Below are 16,361 nucleotides of genomic sequence, written 5' to 3' on the forward strand. Positions count from 1 at the left end.
GGGAGCAGACACGATGATGCACGGGAAGCTTCTGGTTTCCTCAGGTGCTTCACAAGCATACCCTTCTTTGCTCCCACTCTGTCTTATCCGCTTTTTACCAGGCTCAGAGGCACCAACCAACGCGCGTGCCGAACGATGCCTTCCCGCGGCCACTGTTCTCAAACAAGTTGACCTGAGCTAAACGTGCTCAACGGACGCTGAGGCCCCCAGGCCGGGCCCTCTGTCCGCGAGCTCCTCTCCGTCCCAGTCTCCCTACGCTTCCTCTGGGCCGGCCTGTCAGGCTGAGTGGGTTTTAATGCTTTGCAAACAAGCTGAAAAGCCTACTGAGGCTGACTTACGACATCAGAGACTCGCTACCCGGCACTCGGACACGAGAATCAGCAGGTGTGTTCCCGGGCTGGCTCCTGAGAATGGGCCAGAGGCAGCTGGGCTCCCCGGCCGAGCCACAGAGCTTACCGAGTCCACACAAAGTCATCAAGAAACTCGAGGGACTCGTCCACAAGAATCCCCGAGTCTTCCTCCCAAACAGAGGCCCTGGGCTCGAGAACCGCGAGCCCCCTTAAGCCACCTCAAGCCCCCTCAGACCCCCTCTGCTCCAACCACCATGCCACGCCGCCTCCGAAAGCAGCTCCGTGGGACCAACGTCACCTAAGAGTCTCTGGGGGCGGGAGAGAGACATGCCACGACCCGTTAAGCAGCCGCGGCCGCAGAGCGCGCGGGGAGGCCGAAGCCGGGCTCAGAGAGGACAGATCTCGTCGCCGGGGGAGCTCCCCACGCACACTATTCACGAGTTGTCCCGCCGGCCCCCCCGCTCGCTGCGCTCCCAGCACACGCGGGGCAGAGACAGTCTCCCCGCGAGCCCACGGTTATCCCAGGACCGCAGACAGAAGCCCGAGTAGACTTGCTGACAAAGGTGAGGCAAAACTACACTTAGAGGTGAGGATCCAGGGCAGGAACGGCAAACTCGAGTTTCCTGCTTCTGAAGATAAAGTCCAGTTCAAGGCAAGGAGGCCGGTGGGGGCCGGCCTGCCGGAACCAGGGACTGAGTCAGGGCTGCAGGGACCGCAATGGGCAAGACGTCCTCAGCGCCGGCCCTCAAGCCGGGAAGGCAGGAACCGAGGCTCTGCCGCAGGGGCCGAGCTGGCACGAAGCCAGCAACCACGGACTCCGCTCAGGGCAGCGACGGCCGCCACCAAGCGCCTGCACGGTGTCGGTAACTTCCGCCGTGGTCGGTTCTCCAAGGAACCTGCGGAGCCTCTGTCCGGACAGAGGAGGGGCAGAGGTTCCGAGGACACGGGAGCACCTAGAACCTCGGCTCCAACGTTCAATAAGAGGCCCCGGGGAGACAGCCAGCCTCTCCTGTCACCCAGCCACCATCCCATCCCGGCGGTGTGAGCACAGACAGCATGCCTCGGTCTCCTCTCACCACGTGCGGGGTCGGACCCCGGAGACAGGGCGGGGGCCGTGGGTGAGGGCCGCTGTATGAAGCCAGGCAGAGCCCCACACACTGGCCGGCCGTGAGCCGAGCCCCAGTCGTGGGGAATGCCCATGATGGGCTCGTTCCGCCGCGGAGCCAGACTGAAAACAGCTCCCTGGTGTGACCTCCTAAAAAGGGAGTCTGTCGGCCACGAGCAGCCAGCCTCCAGCTCGGCCCTTCCCCTCCCAGGTCAAGGTCTGCAGACAGGGTTGGCCAATGAAAGTGTGCCCAAGTGTCCCCGCTGCCTTCCACCTGGGCCCACAGCGTGTGCGGCCCTGGGCGTCTAACCGAGCCCCATCTCTGCGCCTGCCCCTGGTCTCCAGAGGGACCAGCCACCGGGACAGAGCCCTGAGCAGGTGGAAAACACAACAAAAGTGCCAGAAAAAACTGTCTTTCAAACACTTCTGGAGGCCGGCGGGACAAAGGACATGCCCTGAGACGGCCCTCCAGCTACAGGAAGAAACCGGGGGAGGCCTTCAAGGCTGCGACGTGAAGGGGCGTCCAAGACCACCCCCCAAGGGTGACCAGCATGCACCCAGCACGAGGGTGTCCGTGTGGAGACCAGGCACCTGCAGCTCGGGGGCACGCGCTCTGACACCGCGTCTGTGAATCCGGGTGCGCAGGGCCGGCCGGCCCGACGGAAGCGGACACTGCCCGTCACGCAGCCGTGGGGCCAGGAGCAGGCGCTCACGCTGAGGGCTGCCGTCACGGTCCGCGGCAGCCCATCCTCCACTCGGGCAGGGCAGTGAGGGTGACGCCCGGGGGTCTGCAGCCCAGGGCGCCCAGGTTCACAGTCAGAAACACTGCAGGACTAGTCCACACAGACTGTGAGACCTCATTTCTGGCTTTGCCGAGAGTGTGCTCTGCCCCACGCGTCCGAATGTATAAAAACGTTGAAAACTTGTCATTTTGTCTTCTAGGCCTCTGTGTGCTACGTACAAAGGCCCTGCCTGAGACGAGAAAAAAATACCGTGTGAAAACAAGAAGGAGCCCAGCGGCCAAGAAGCACTGCACTCCCGGCTGGCCCCGTCAGCGACCCAGGGCAGAGTCGAGCCAGGCTTCCCTCCTCAGCCTCAGTCGCCCTGGCTGCTCCAAGGACCTTCCAGAGTGGAGTTCTCTCGTTCGGGCTCTAAGGAGCCCTCGTTTGGCTACTCCGCACCACACTGACCACGGGGCAGGCCGCCGTGGCCACGACTCTGGGGGTTCAGAAGCCCGGGCAGCCCGTGAGCTGTCTCCGTGAGCCAATCTCGACGTCCACGCAAGACCCCAAGGCCGACGGACGTCCGGGGCACCCTGCTCCTCGCCGGTCCTCGGTGACTCCACTCAGCTCCCCACCACCCACACGTCCCAGAAGCTCGGCCAAGCTGACCAGCGCCCGAACTCAGGGAAACAGAAGTACCAGCGGGTCTACGACCAGCCCCAGGCCAGCACCTCACACACCCCTAAAATCATGACCCCGAAGGAGCGGACAGGCGCCTGGCCCCTCCCCACAAACGGGAGGAGGGCGACCGGCTCTGTCCAAGTCCCGCGCCGTCGGCAGAGCGGGAACACCGCCGCCACCTCACCAGGGGCTGGGTCTTCTCCCGCAGAGGCTCCCTCAGGTGCCCGTCCGCAGCCGGTGCGGCATGAAGCAAGGCGGACACTGCCCACACCGCCAGGGAGGGCGCGGGCCCGGGGGGCAGGGCTCTCTGGGAAGCAGCCTGGGTCTGCCCGGAAGGCTCTCTGGTCTGCAGGGAAGGGCTCAGCCCCGTCTACCTGACGTCCCGCCCCCGCTCCCAGAAGAAGGCCAGGCCTGGCCAGGGAGAGCCGGAGGCGAGGCACGGCCCGGCCCCGCCCAGTGTGGCCAAGGGCACGGCCACCCGAACCCCTGACACGCTGGCTTCCCGGGTGATTTTCCTACAGAACCGCTGCAGGACTAACCGCCCAGAAAGAGACTTCATCTTGGGGATGAAAATTCTTCCCAGGCCTTGAATAAAAGGGGGAGTTTCACATTTCATCCACTTGCGTGTCCCTTAACAATAAAAACTTATTTAAAAGACCATGAATATGCAAATTCCGTTTTAAATATGGAAATGCAAAACACGTAAGAAAACAGTCTGGGCGTGAAGCATTAATGGCATCTCCTCTGGCTGACAAGAGAAGACGCGAGCCGGCTGCTGCAGCAGGCTGACAACCCGTGGCCGGAGCCTGCAGCAGCTGGACAGCTCAGCCCAGAGCAGCCAGAGCCCTGACCTCCCCGGCCCTCCCCTGCCCTCCCCTACCCACAGCCACACACTGCCCTCCCCTGCCCTCCCCTACCCACACACCCACATCCCCAGCCATACCTGCCCTCTTCTGCCCACGGAGTGGGCCGGGCTGGCCTCTGCTACAGAGCCCAGATCTTCTGACCCACTGCTGTCCTACACCCTGCCCGCCATCCCGTCTATGCAGCCCCTCCCTGCAGAACCACAGGGCCAAACAGCGTGTCCCTGCCAGCACAGCCCCAGGTGCACAAGCCCCAGGGCGCACAGAAGGGGCACTGGGCCTGAGTCTGGACAGTCCAATGAGGACAGGCTCTGTCCCCCAAGGGTACAGCGATGACTCTCAGACTCCGGAGCACCAAGCACAGGGTAACCTCCTGGGTCACAAGCAGGACTCCAACAGAGGCCAACCAGGCGACAACTCACCCAGCACAGTCCCATCGGGCAGCCTAGAACCCTCCTCGGGTCTCCATGTGGAGCGAAGGGCCTGGAGGCTGGCCCAAGGTGACACACGTGTACACGCGCCCACGCACCACCCCCACGGAGCAGCACACCTTGAGTGTAGCCACCCCAGGTGAGGGCCCCGCCAGCGGGAGGCTGATGACTCCCGACAACACCGCCAGTCCCCCTACGGAAAATCCTGCCACCCTCCGTCCAGAGAGCTCAGGGAACTTCGGGGACCTTCTCCTGAGAAGCTCTCTGTGGACAGGCGGGAAACCGAGGCAGACTGAGAGCACTTCTTGCCTCTCAAGCTATGGTCCTGGGAGCTGGGTGGAGAAGTGGGGCCTGCTGTCCAGAACTTGCCTTGAAACGCTTGCTGACCTGGGGGCCATTCGGAGGCCACGCTACGGGCGCCACACGGCAGAGGAGCCGGCGAGGTCTCCAGCCCAAAAAGCTGCCACGGCCAGCACAGCTCCACACGCACGCCCTGATTTGCGCTCTGCGCGGCCCGTGAGAAGCACCGATCCCCACGACGACGCGCGGCTCCGTCGTCCGGCTTGTCGGAAGACTTATATGACACGTCCCCAGACCCAGACCCAGGCCCTAGACTCGGCTGCCTGAGGCTGTCCCCCTACACCCGCCCCTGTGCCAGGCTGGCACCACCAGGAAACCCTCGGGACCTCAGATAGACTGGGCTCTCTCCCAGGGGTGAGGGGCCTCAGGACAGGAGCTGGACAGTCACGGTCCGGATGATGGGGGCAACTCCTATGCTCCCTGGCCGAGCCGGAGAGGGTGTCAGTCGAAGGTCTGCGCCCCCCAGGAGGCCTCGAGGCGCCCGCCCTGCGGGTCTCGCCAACACCGGTCAGGAGACGGCCGGAAGCACCGCAGCCTGCGGCTCCAGGAGAGGCATCAGGGAAGACGCCCGCCACCTGCAGCGCTCCCCTCACGCTCCCCCCTCCTCCCTCCCCCTCTCTAATTGGCCACAGGATTTATAGGCTTGGGAGCGGCAGTCCTACGGTGGGGGGGGGGGGGGGGGAGGCCGTGGAGGAGGCTCCAGGACCGGCGGGCGCAAGAGGCTTTCAGAGCGGCGGGCACCACCTCACGTCCAAACATGGGCACTGCAGGCAGGTGCCGGCACCCCTCGGCCGGACGGCGTGGAAGGGGAGGCCCAGCGTCCCTCCGTTCAGCCTCGACGGGCACAGAGGTTCCTGGGTTCTCTTTCTCCTGCTGACGGGCCCAAGAAGAAAGCGGGTTTGAGAACCGACGTGAGGGGTGGCCGCAGGCCGACCCCGTGCAGGAAGGCAGCGGTCCCGCAGCGACCACACCTGCCCTGCCCCAATTGCCTCAAAGGCCCAGCTCACGTCCCCTTAGGCGGCCGAGGGTTGGGGCGCGGCCACGGCTGAGGGGAGGAGAGAGGCCTGTGTGGACACGCGTGTACCGGACACGAGAGCTTCCGGAAGGGGCTGTAAACACAGACCGGGAACCTGCCTGGGCTCGTGCACAGAGAAAGGCTGCCTCTCACTGGGCCCGGACGGCTGGCTGGTGCCGTGCTAGCTACTACAGGCGTGACACCCACCCCTGGGACGTAGACACTGTCACGACCTCCACTCCGGAGAGGAAGAAAATGAAGTCCGTGTGGGCAGCCTCGACTCACGTGGGCTGACACACGTATCCCACCTCCCCGGCCACCAAGCTGGCTCGGGCAGCGGGGCGCCCCGCACCCTGGCGGACACACGTCTGCGGGGTCCAGCCTGCCGGGGGCCAGCCCGCGTGGGACTGCAGGGGTCAGGGACAGGAGCAGGACACAGAAATCCCGGGCAGGTTCCCCACAGCCAGGTGCTCCCGGAGGACGGCCCTTGGGGCCTCGCCAGCAGCCCTGACCCAGGGCCCTGCAGTCTGCGCCAGCGGACAGATGAGACCCCGGCCGGGGGGGGGGGGGGGCTGCGAAGCGTGTCCTTCAAGACAGACGCGTGGGGCCCGCGAGGCAAGCGGGACATCCCAGCTCTCATCCCTCACACTCCTCACGTATGCTGTTCTCTGGTTTGTTTTTGTTGTTTTTCACAGTCCCGGCCAGATCTAACTCAAAAGCTACTGGGCCCGCAGAACGTTCCCTGATTGACCTCGTGGTCAGAAACAGCTACGTCTCTCTGATCAAACACCCTTCTACCTCTCAGAGCCTCTGCACCAGTGTGAGCACACGTGTGCAAGGACACGTGCATACACATGCGTGCACACCCCCAGCCCCTCCCCACGGGGGTTACCCACACCGGCCCCGGCACAAGCCAGCACTCCATTGGGCCTTACGTGGCCCGTGGTAAAGCACTCGATGCCCTTCAGGGCCACAATCTCAGTGACGACACCGGTCTGCTCGGAGGGACACATGTGTCACAGCCACACCGAGGACACCAGGCTGTCTCCACTTGGGCATCAGCCGCAAACGGAGCAGGAAGAGCCTTTCCGGGAGCCGTTAAGGGGAATTACAAAGCTCACCACTTAGAATAAAGCAAAGCAGCCAAGTTTACCCTCTAGTGGGACGTGCGGGAACGGCTTCAAGCCACTCAGGCGGCACAGCGTGAGGGACAGCAGATCACGGTGAGAGCTGGCCACACCACGGCCGGGACGAGGCGTCGGGAGTCAGGGGGCAGCGCCGGGCCCGCTGCGGGCCACACAGGTGCCCACGCACCCCCCCACCCCACCCCCGGCTGCTGCTCCATCTGGCCGCCGGGCGGGGGCGAGGACGCGAGGACACGGGCACACGATGGTGACGGAAGGGGTGAGAGAAGCAGGACCCCGAGGGCGGCAACGGGCCACGGTCCCCCTGGCAGGGGAAACAGAATGTCCCAGAAGGTTTCGCACGGCAGAGGCCGCCCGAGGGACGTGATCTGTCTGACACATGTCTCCAGGGGACCCTCCTACACCGACCCCACGGGGCAGGGAGAGCGGCTGGGGCCGTCCTCACGGTGCGGCGGTGACACGGCTGGTGCCGGCGGGGTCGGCGCTGCGATTCCGGATGCGCTTCGCAGGCGGAGCCGCGATAACCGCCTGTGGTTTCAGCGACTGAGAATGACCAGAGGGCCGGGGCCGGGCCGGGCCGAGGCCCGCACACCCACAGCGCTGGTGGCACCCGCCTCCGGCAGCGCACGCGCTCGCCGTGTGCCCGACGTCACTCTGACCAGAACCGCAGCTGTGACTCCCACGACCTAGACACATCCCCGCGCCAGGGTCAAGGTAAACAAGCACGCAATCAAAACACACTTCATACGTGACACACAATCTGACAGGAAGCCTAGCTGAGGCGGGCAATTCAAACGCAGCCGAGACCTGAGCAAAGCCCCGGGGCCAGCAGGGTCCCAGGCGGGACGACCTCTACCTCCTCACGGGCTCCTCAACATAAGCACGTCTGAAGTGACTTCCTGGTCACCCCCCGTGGACACACGAAGCAGGCTGCTGTTCCACGAGCTCCCACCAAAACCCCACCAGTCTGGTTCTCTCGCCTGCCACCACCGTCCTTCCCACGGACCACGGGCCCAGCCCCTCCGCGTCCTCCCCCGACCATACACAGGAGACAACTCTCAGCGCCTTGCCCTCGGCCGCCCCAGAGGCCACCGCTGCCCCGTTCCCTCACTGGGCGCCGGGCCACCCAACACTGACAGAAAGAACCTCCGTACTTGGCTCTCGACAGCCCCGTGACAGTTACCGCCACCGTTGTCCCGACAGGTGAGGCGGAGAGGCAATTCTACTGCCTAAGACACACAGCAACTCGGTGGCGGGCCAGGACTCCAGCACGGGCAGCCTGAGCCTCGAGCCAGTGACCTGACCGCTCTCCAGGCACAGGGCTCCCCGTGCACAGAGAGAACAGGTCCTCGGTCATCGTGAATCTTCTGCGGCCGTCACCAGCCCTGCTGGCCTCGGGACAGCTTGAGAGCACCATAACTCACATAGACACAGGGTGACAGAGGTGACAAGGCCTAATCATACTCCAGGCGGTTTGAGACGACAGCCCAAATGCTTCCCACGAACAGCAGGGAAAGAGCCACACAAAGAATTATGACCCTGATGCTGATCTTAACCGCCCCCCCCTCGGGGGTGACACAGAACCCATCAGCCGGCCGGCTGCCGGGAAAGCACACAGCCAAGGGCAGTGCCGCTCGCAGCCAGAGACGGGCAGCGTGCGCAAGGACCGCCCACCCACCCGAGTCCCCTCACCACACAAGGCCCAGGCGTCCCCAGTCAAGGCCCAGCGCTCGTGGCAGCGGCGGGAATGACGGGCTGGCCGTGTGCGGCAGGACTGTGAGCCCGGGTGCGCCACGGCTCATGACCCCTGACAGCTTGCGACCGGGGGCTCTCGGGAGGCAGCTCTAACCCAGAGGAAGATGCCATGCTTCAAACCACCTACAGCGACGGGAACGGCCCGGGGCACGGATGTGCTTACGGATGCAGCCCAGGGTCCCGGGACTCATCTACCCCAAGTGCCAGGACCCTCAGCACGAGCGCGCAGGGCAAGGGCTGCGGGGCTGGTTCTCGAGGGCCCGTGGCAGCTCCCCCTGCCTCCACGTCTGTCACAGGTGCAGATGCTCCCCCCACCCCCGCACCCATACCAGTCACAGGCGCCGTGGTCTGGGCCCCAAAGGAAAACAACCTCCCAACCGTGGCCCGGCTCTAGAAGCCAACTGCGAGCGGTGCACAGGTTGTGTACTGAGGCCCGGCGAGCGCGAGGCGGCTCACAACACCATCCCGTGAGCTCTGGGCGGAGCACGGGGTCACAGGACACACCCAGATCCTCCACAGTCACCCTGTGTCCACGGCACACAGCCTGGGGGGGGAAGAGCGTGAGCCTTCAGCCTCCGAGAACCAAAACTAAATCTACGGCGGCAGCAGCGAAAAGGCAGTGTTCCCTGCGCTGTAATTAACCTCCTGTCTGAAGGCACCACCAAACCCCTTCGCGTCAGTGCGCGCTGGTGCCCTGCAGCAGTCCGAGAACGGCCACGGAAGGAGAAACCGCAGAGAGCCTGGCCTAAGGGTTCACAACACCCCTCAAAGGGCAGGGGTGCCCTAGCGCCAACCGGAAACCCTCCTGACTCCCGGCCCCACGCCACAGAGGGCCCCACGTCTCCGGGCGTTCCCAGGGCGCTAATGAACACTGGGGCCATTATCACACCTCAAAACAGCCCTCAGGGTAGACACGGGCCCCACTTTGACATAAGGAAATCAGAGCTCAGAACTCAGGGAAACGTGCATGAAACCAGCAGCGAAGTTCATCTCTACCGCCAGAAGAAGAACACCTCCACCCCCCTGCAACTTGGGAGGGCTCTGGAAGGTTCCTGCCTCTGAATGCCCCAGCCCACCGCTGGCCTTGCAGCCTCCGGGCCACGGGCACGAACATCGAGGGAGGCACAAATCCCAGAGAGGCTGGCGGCAGTGCGGGACCAGGCCCGCCAGCAGTGAGGTACGGGCACACTCCGCTCCACTCTGGGGTTGGCCAGCCGTGGCCCAGGGATGTGCCTTCCCTCACCTCCCCCAAGTGAGGCGAGTGCAGGACACTAGAGCACCAGATCCTTCCCTGAATGAGCCACGGCGAGGCTGGTGCAGCCTGACTCGAAGCCGCCACGGAAGGACCCGGTGAGGGACAGACCAGAAGAAATGCCTGGGGCCCAAACTCACAGGGCCCGCCCTCCGGCCTGGGCACCACGGCCTCAAGTGCTTGCTCCCCTGCTTGTGTGAGCGGGAAGGCCCTCTGAACCCTCAGGCCCTGCCCCCTGCGTGCCTGCACCTGCCGAGACCCCGCATTCTCGGCCGCTGGCCAAGGTGCCTCTTCCCACGTGCCTTCAATTTCCGCTTCACTGGCCGCGAACGTGAGAAGTGAGGTCCGCCATCCTGACCAGGCCTCCCTGCCCTCCACGCAGAAGGCCACGACCAGCCCACGTTGCCTTCTGGCCCACGGGACCAGCAGCTGCCCGGCAGCCCACCAGCATGAAGGATGCCAGGCCACAAACCTCTCTGTCCCGGTCAGGAAGGGCCACATGTCAAGGGCCCCCCACCATCTCTTCCCGGGGCCCACACACGGATCTATCATGAACAAGCACAGCGGGAGCCACCTGGCCTCCCCTATCACCCGAGCGCTCAGCTCCTCCTACGGGGCCGTGGCCCTGGACACGGCCACGCCGTGACAGCCGGTCCGCCCTGGTGGCCGTGTGCGGACTGAGTGCGACACCGAGGGCCTGCTCCCAGGGACGCCTGAGATGTGCCCTTGCTCTGAGGTGGCCACTCACTCTCAGAGGGGACCAGGAGGACAAGGTGCCTGGGGGTCCCCGGGGTGGGGACTGCTGCCGGAGGCAGAGGCCATGCCCAGGCCAATCCCAAAAGGGATCAATGCAAAGGTCACTCCGCACTCACACGTGCAAGCCAGTGCGCAGCGGGCCCCTACGCCCTCGCGTCCCCGCACACGGAAGCCGGCCTTCCTGCCACCTCACAGCGGGGCCTGAGAAAAATGAAGACGAGTTTTCTTCCCTCTGACAGTTCGTTCTGTCCCAAATTCAAAGTAAAATCAAGATCGTCTAGAAAAATGTAAAATCTTCAATTTCAAGTCACTTTTAACGCCCGTTTCATCTGACAGTAGCTTTGAAAGCAAAAGGCAATCTTTATCGTTTGAGGTTCTTAAGCTAAATTGACGTGATTATGTCCAACATAACCAGATGCTTCTAAAAGCCCATTTTCAAAGTGATATCAACCCCCAAAATAAGAAAACCTTCCCTCTGGCTCCTAATGAATCCTTAAGACGCCACGTCCACAGAGGGCTGAGGCTGCCTCGTCACAGACCCCCGCAGCTGTCCGCCCCTTGAGGGGTCCCCGCGGGACGTGGACGAGCCGCAGCGTCGGGGCAGCCCCGTCCCGCCGGAAGAGCTCTGGGGCAGGCCGAGGAGGCCGGAGGGGGACGCGCCGGCAGTAGGGCGCAGGTCTCTCCTTCGTGCCTGCGGACGGGTCGCCAGAGAAGGGAGGAAGACAACCCTGAGAGAGCCTGGGAGCGGCCCAAGGACAAGCATTTGGTCTCTGTCCCCTCTCCCGGCACTGAGCTCCTAAGAGCCTGGGCTTCCGAGGTGAGAGGGGCATTTCGTCACTCGTAACAAGCCCCTCGCGACCCCAGCCCCATCCGAGCTAACGAGGGGACCACAGGAGTGGCTGCAGCGACCAATCACATGCTGGGGGGGCTAGGACTTCCAGGTTGGGGACCGCAGGGTGGGGGCTGAGCTCTTCACGTGACTTCAGCACGGAAACTCCATAAACACCCCAAAGCGGGGCTCTGACAGCTTCTGAGCTGGACAGCAGGCCCAGGTGCTAAGAGGGGCATGCCCAGAGAGGACATGGAAGCTGTGCACCCCCCACCCCTCACCCCCGGCCCCCCCCCAGCTGGCTGCTCGGAACGCATTCTTTGTCACAAACCAGTGACTGCACGTGAAGCGATTTCCCGAATTCTGAGCTGTTCTAGCAAATCCTCAAACAAGGCTGGGGTGGCGAGGGAAACCCTGCGTTTGCAGGCAGCCGGGGGACCCAGGACTGGAGACCGGGGTCTGGAGTGGGGGCAGCGTGTGGGACCAAGCCCTCCACCTGTGGGGTCGTGTCAGCACGGGACGGAATGACAGAGCGCCAGCTGGCCTCAAGTGGCATTCGGTGTCAGGAGGAAAAACCTAGCACCGGAGAAGTCACGCAGCGGCTGGCCAGCAGGCCTCCCTCCGGGAACGGGACTCCTTCCTCGCCGTGCCGCCGCAGGGGCGGGTTTTCCTGTTACTCGTCACCAGGGGCGTCCCGGTTTCCATTCCTCTCTGCGCACACAGGGCACAAACACGTAGATGCTTCTCCCCCCCCCCCCCCGCCCCCATCCACCGCAGCCTGGGGTCCACACCATCAAGGGGTCAGTCGGAGCCCAGGCCACAAAGACAGGCCGGCAAAGACAAAGAGGTTCCCGGTCCAGGCGCACATCCTTCTCGTGGCCCCCCAGAGCACCAGGAAGGTGGCGGGCGGCCCGGCAGTCACATGCTGCCTCGACAGGGTCCCCACCGTGAGACAGAAACGGGGGGCACCCTTCACCCGCAAGACCAGCCCAGCCCCTGCTCACTCAGGCCGAGGGAACAGTGATGCACAGCTGTTCCGGAGCCAAGCCCAGGGGACGCACGCTCTGTGGCGCCCCCGCTGTCCGAAGCCAATGCCCCCCACAACCACCGGGGCCAGCAGGCCTACCTGCTGGTGATGACATTGTTCCGGTCCTGCAAGGCAAGTTCTCGCTGCTGCAGGTCAACGATGAACCTGGAAAGGTCTTCCGGGGTCCTGCGGGACCAACAATACACGTTAACATCAGCCGTTGCCCAGAGGGGACCTCATTCTGTGAGTCCCAGACCTGGGACAGCTCAAGCCCCGCGCACCGTCCCCGGGCCAGTGTGGTGGGGGCACTGCACACGCACCACAACCTGGGTTCAAACCACAGCCCGCCACTGGCCACGTAACATCAGGTGAATTACTTTTATTTGACAGGATTTTAGTTCATCCGTAAAAAGCGATCAATAGCCAGCCGACAGCGTCACCGTGCAGAGGAGGGGAGATGAGGTGCAGGGGTGCTCGACATGGGTCAGCGTGCCCTCCTCCCTCCAACCAGCAACAGTAAGAGACACCCACAGTCTGTGCTTTGTCACGTTCAAGCTGCTCAGCCTGGCCGTGTGGGTTCCCCTTCAGGACAGCCCTGCTGCTGCCCCGTCCCCCATGCAGACAAGGAAGCGGGTCCAGGGCATTAAAAGTGCCCCAGGGTGCAATGGTCTTTGAGCAGTGCTGGACCTCAATCTGGCTCCTGGTAACTCAACACCGTGACTCAGAACACGCGCCAATGTCTCCGAGAGAATGAAAACACCCAGCTCAGTGGGAACGTTCCAGAATCAGCACAAAGCACGCAAGCTGGGGGCTCCTTAGCCTGCAGGTGGCGGGTGAGCTCAAGGCCGACGGACCAAGCACAAGGCCAGGCAGCACGTGCGAGACAGCACGGCCTCTTCTGTCACCAAAGGAGCCACGGGGACTGTGACCAAAGCTACACCCACAGGACTCTCCCTCCGCAGAATCAGAGTCTGTCACAAAGCTGTGGGAGCGGCTATTGGTCACCGTGGCGCCCGAAGGCCCTCTTCCTGGCCTCTTACAGCACTACGGTACCAGGCTCCCAGAAACACCCCACTACCGGGCCACGCCCGGGGGCTCCGCCACCCACAGCCTTGCCTCTGGACACGAACCCACCAACCCACTGCCCCCGGACTCCGCGGCAGGTCACCCTGGCTCACAGTGCTCCTCCTCAAGCCGTATCAGGACAACCGGCACCTCCCAGAAGAGGGCCACTCCCCATCCCACCTGCCGCGCTCGGCGTGCGTGCGCGGGGCCTCTCGGGGCCTCTCGGGGTCCGCCGTGACAAGAACGTGAGCTCCCAGCACCGGCGCCGGGCAGCCGTCCTCGCAGAAGCCCTGCGCAGCCCAGTCCTCACACCCCTGGGCCTCTGTAGGCCACATGCCTCCCGCAGGTGCCCCCCGGCTCTCCCACCCTCAGTCACCCTCGCAGACGCCCCCCCACCCCGAGATGAAGCCCCTCACTGGGCCTGGGGGAACCCCTGTGCTCCTCCCCACGAGAGGATTTAAGGGACCTCACGCAAGACCGTCACCCAGGAGGAGGAGCCTGTGCTGGCCTTGGATGTCAGCTCCCACTCTTCTGGGAGCTTCTTCAAGCTCTACGACCTTGGGACTTAAAGACACTGGCACAGAAAGAAGGAAACCTTTTCAAGCCAGGAGGGATTTCTTTCTGAAACATCCTACAGAGACGCTCAAGGGGTCGTTCCTCTATGTTACTCCGTCGAAGGGGTGTGCAGACCGTTACCAGAGCCACAGGCCAGGTTTACTGAAAACAAATCCACAAAAGACCCCGGCCCCCAGCCCGCTGCAGGCCTCGTCTTCTGCTCAGGCCCGTGCAGAGGACCGTCAGCAGAGGGCCACCCAGTCTCTCAGGGATCTCGGCGGCGGAGGCAGCAGCCCTCTCTCCCGGAGGGTGGGTGGCCTGCGGCTCCCTCCCGCCAGAGCCTTCCCGGAATCTGGAGCCCAGGCGGCAGGGTCGGGAGCACCTGACAACAATTTGGAAACCAAGTGGGCCCTGGGGGCAGAACCCGCCCCCGCAGAGCTGGCGGTAGAGCCGGCCTAGAGCCCAGACCCACTCTCACCGGGCTCTCCGGCCTCCTTCTGAGCGAAGGTAATGGAAACAAGCCAGTTTAATGATGAGGGGAACACCGCAACGGCTCAGAAGAGGAGGAAAGGGACCTTAACGAGCCGTCCCTCTGAGATGCTCCATCCCACTGACGGCGGGCACCCGCGTCCCCTGGGACCCAGGCCAGTGTGCACGGGCCGCCCACACACGCACGCGCGCGCAAATACACACACCCGGCCGCGCCCAGGAGGCCGGGGTCTCTACCCCCTCCGCTCAACACTCACACGGAGGCCATCAGGGGGCCAAGTACTGCCAGACTTCTGGGCGGCCATCCGGGTCCTGGCCCCACCAACGAAGCAAGCAGCAAACCTGCTTTCCCTCCCCTCCCCCAGAGAACACCGGGCCTGCCGACATGGCCCCCTTCGCCCGAGGCGGGGGACGTGGGCGGCCGAGGTCGCCCGAGCCCTCACTGCCCCTCCCGGAGCAGGTGGGTCGTCCCCGCACAAACCACAGGCACGAGGATCTGGCTCACACGCCCGTGGCGGACTCTCCGCCGGGCTGGTCCTTGGCCACAGTCCCAGCCCCCGAATCCCAGGTGCCACCATTGAGCCACCCCCTCCTCACAGAGCAGGGACGTGGGCTGCAGAGCCTGCCTCCCCCACGTGCCCCACTGCACAAGACTAGAATGCGTGCACGATGCCCACACCCGCCCCGGCCTCACGCCACCACCGGACAGCCTTTCCCTCGGTGGCCTGCGACTCTGGCTGCAACGAGACCCAGGGCCCTTCTGGTCACTCCCACCAGCACCAAAAACCCAAAGCACAGAAAACTCTTGGCCACGCTCCAGAATCTCCCACCGACCTCAGCGACAGCGAGAAGCCAGGACGTCTTCGAGGAAAGAGAGCGGGTTCAGTCACGGTCCAGACAACCGCAGGCTGACGCGCCAGCGCGACAGGGCTCCTCGGGCCTATCTCCAAAGCCCCGAGCCCCAGGCATGGTGCGGTGCGAGCACCCGACAACCCTCGCGCGGCTGTCAACCGCACGGGAGCAGGGAGAGACGGGAACCTGGACAACCGTCTCCTGAGGTGCACTTAACGCCGTGTGGGAACAAGGACAAGGCATGGGTGACAACGACAGTGAAGTTGTCACACCTTGTTACATAACTGAGGAACATAAAGTCCAACGTGAAATAAGTAATCGGTACGTTAAACCGTGTGGAGTCCTGTAGACCTTCAGGTCTGCAGCTGATCAAAAAGAAAACACGTTCTGCTGGAGGACCACCGTGTATGAGCTTTAGTTAGAAATGGTTCGTGGAGGGTGATGGTTCCAGAATGTTCCACACAAGAAAAAGGAGAAACAGAGAGGTGGGTTTTGCAACAAGTGGACGCTCTAAAGCCCGAAGGCTGAGCCAGGGGCAGGGGTCCTGGCTACAGGTGACCTCTCAGGAAGCTGCCCCAGCACTCGGCTTGCTGTGAAAACACGCCCTAGGAAAGGACGTGGGTAGATCAGGCACCGAGGGACTTGAACTGACCAGGTCCCCTGGGGCACAGCTGAAGGCGTTCGGGAGGCACCTGGGGGCAGAAGAGACAACAGCAAGGGTGAACTCGCTCATCCCCAGGTCTCCGTCAACCGGGACAGCTTCCCTGTCTGGTGTGTGGCTCCCGTGACCTGGCCGTGCAGCCCCCACTACCCCAAGGAGGGTCGGGCCGCTGGACAAGGTAAGAAACATAACCAAGAGGGGAGTCCCCGCCCGCCAACCCAGAAGCACTCTTCAGGGAATGTGTGTCAAGGAAGCAATGGTGCGTGCCTACGTAGGTGGGGTGGCAGTCTGTCCTCCTGTGGTAAAGTACTCCTAACGCGACATTTACCCTAAGCATCTTTAAGCATCCAGCACGGGGCATCAAGGGCCTTCACCTGCAGAACTTTCTCATCTTCCCAAACTGAAACCGGGTCCTCGTCGAACGCCCCTCCACACCCATCTCCAACCC

The 16,361-nt window shown here is 63.7% G+C and overlaps 1 protein-coding gene across 4 annotated transcripts in view; it reads right to left on the minus strand.

Moving 5' to 3' along the window:
• MAD1L1 (mitotic arrest deficient 1 like 1) overlaps positions 1-16,361 on the minus strand; it is a 320,354-nt gene that overhangs the window by 249,374 nt on the left and 54,619 nt on the right. For 3 of the 4 annotated variants that reach the window (XM_047837848.1, XM_047837847.1, XM_047837849.1), the window contains exon 10: positions 12,391-12,477. The exons of the other annotated variant lie outside the window; for it this stretch is intronic. In XM_047837848.1, the coding sequence (XP_047693804.1) occupies positions 12,391-12,477 (87 nt within the window). The remainder of the gene's footprint in view (positions 1-12,390; positions 12,478-16,361) is intronic. 4 annotated transcript variants of the gene reach the window in all.

This window comes from Prionailurus viverrinus, chromosome E3 (assembly GCF_022837055.1).
Source record: "Prionailurus viverrinus isolate Anna chromosome E3, UM_Priviv_1.0, whole genome shotgun sequence".
In the NCBI taxonomy this organism is placed as follows: Eukaryota; Metazoa; Chordata; class Mammalia; order Carnivora; family Felidae; genus Prionailurus; species Prionailurus viverrinus.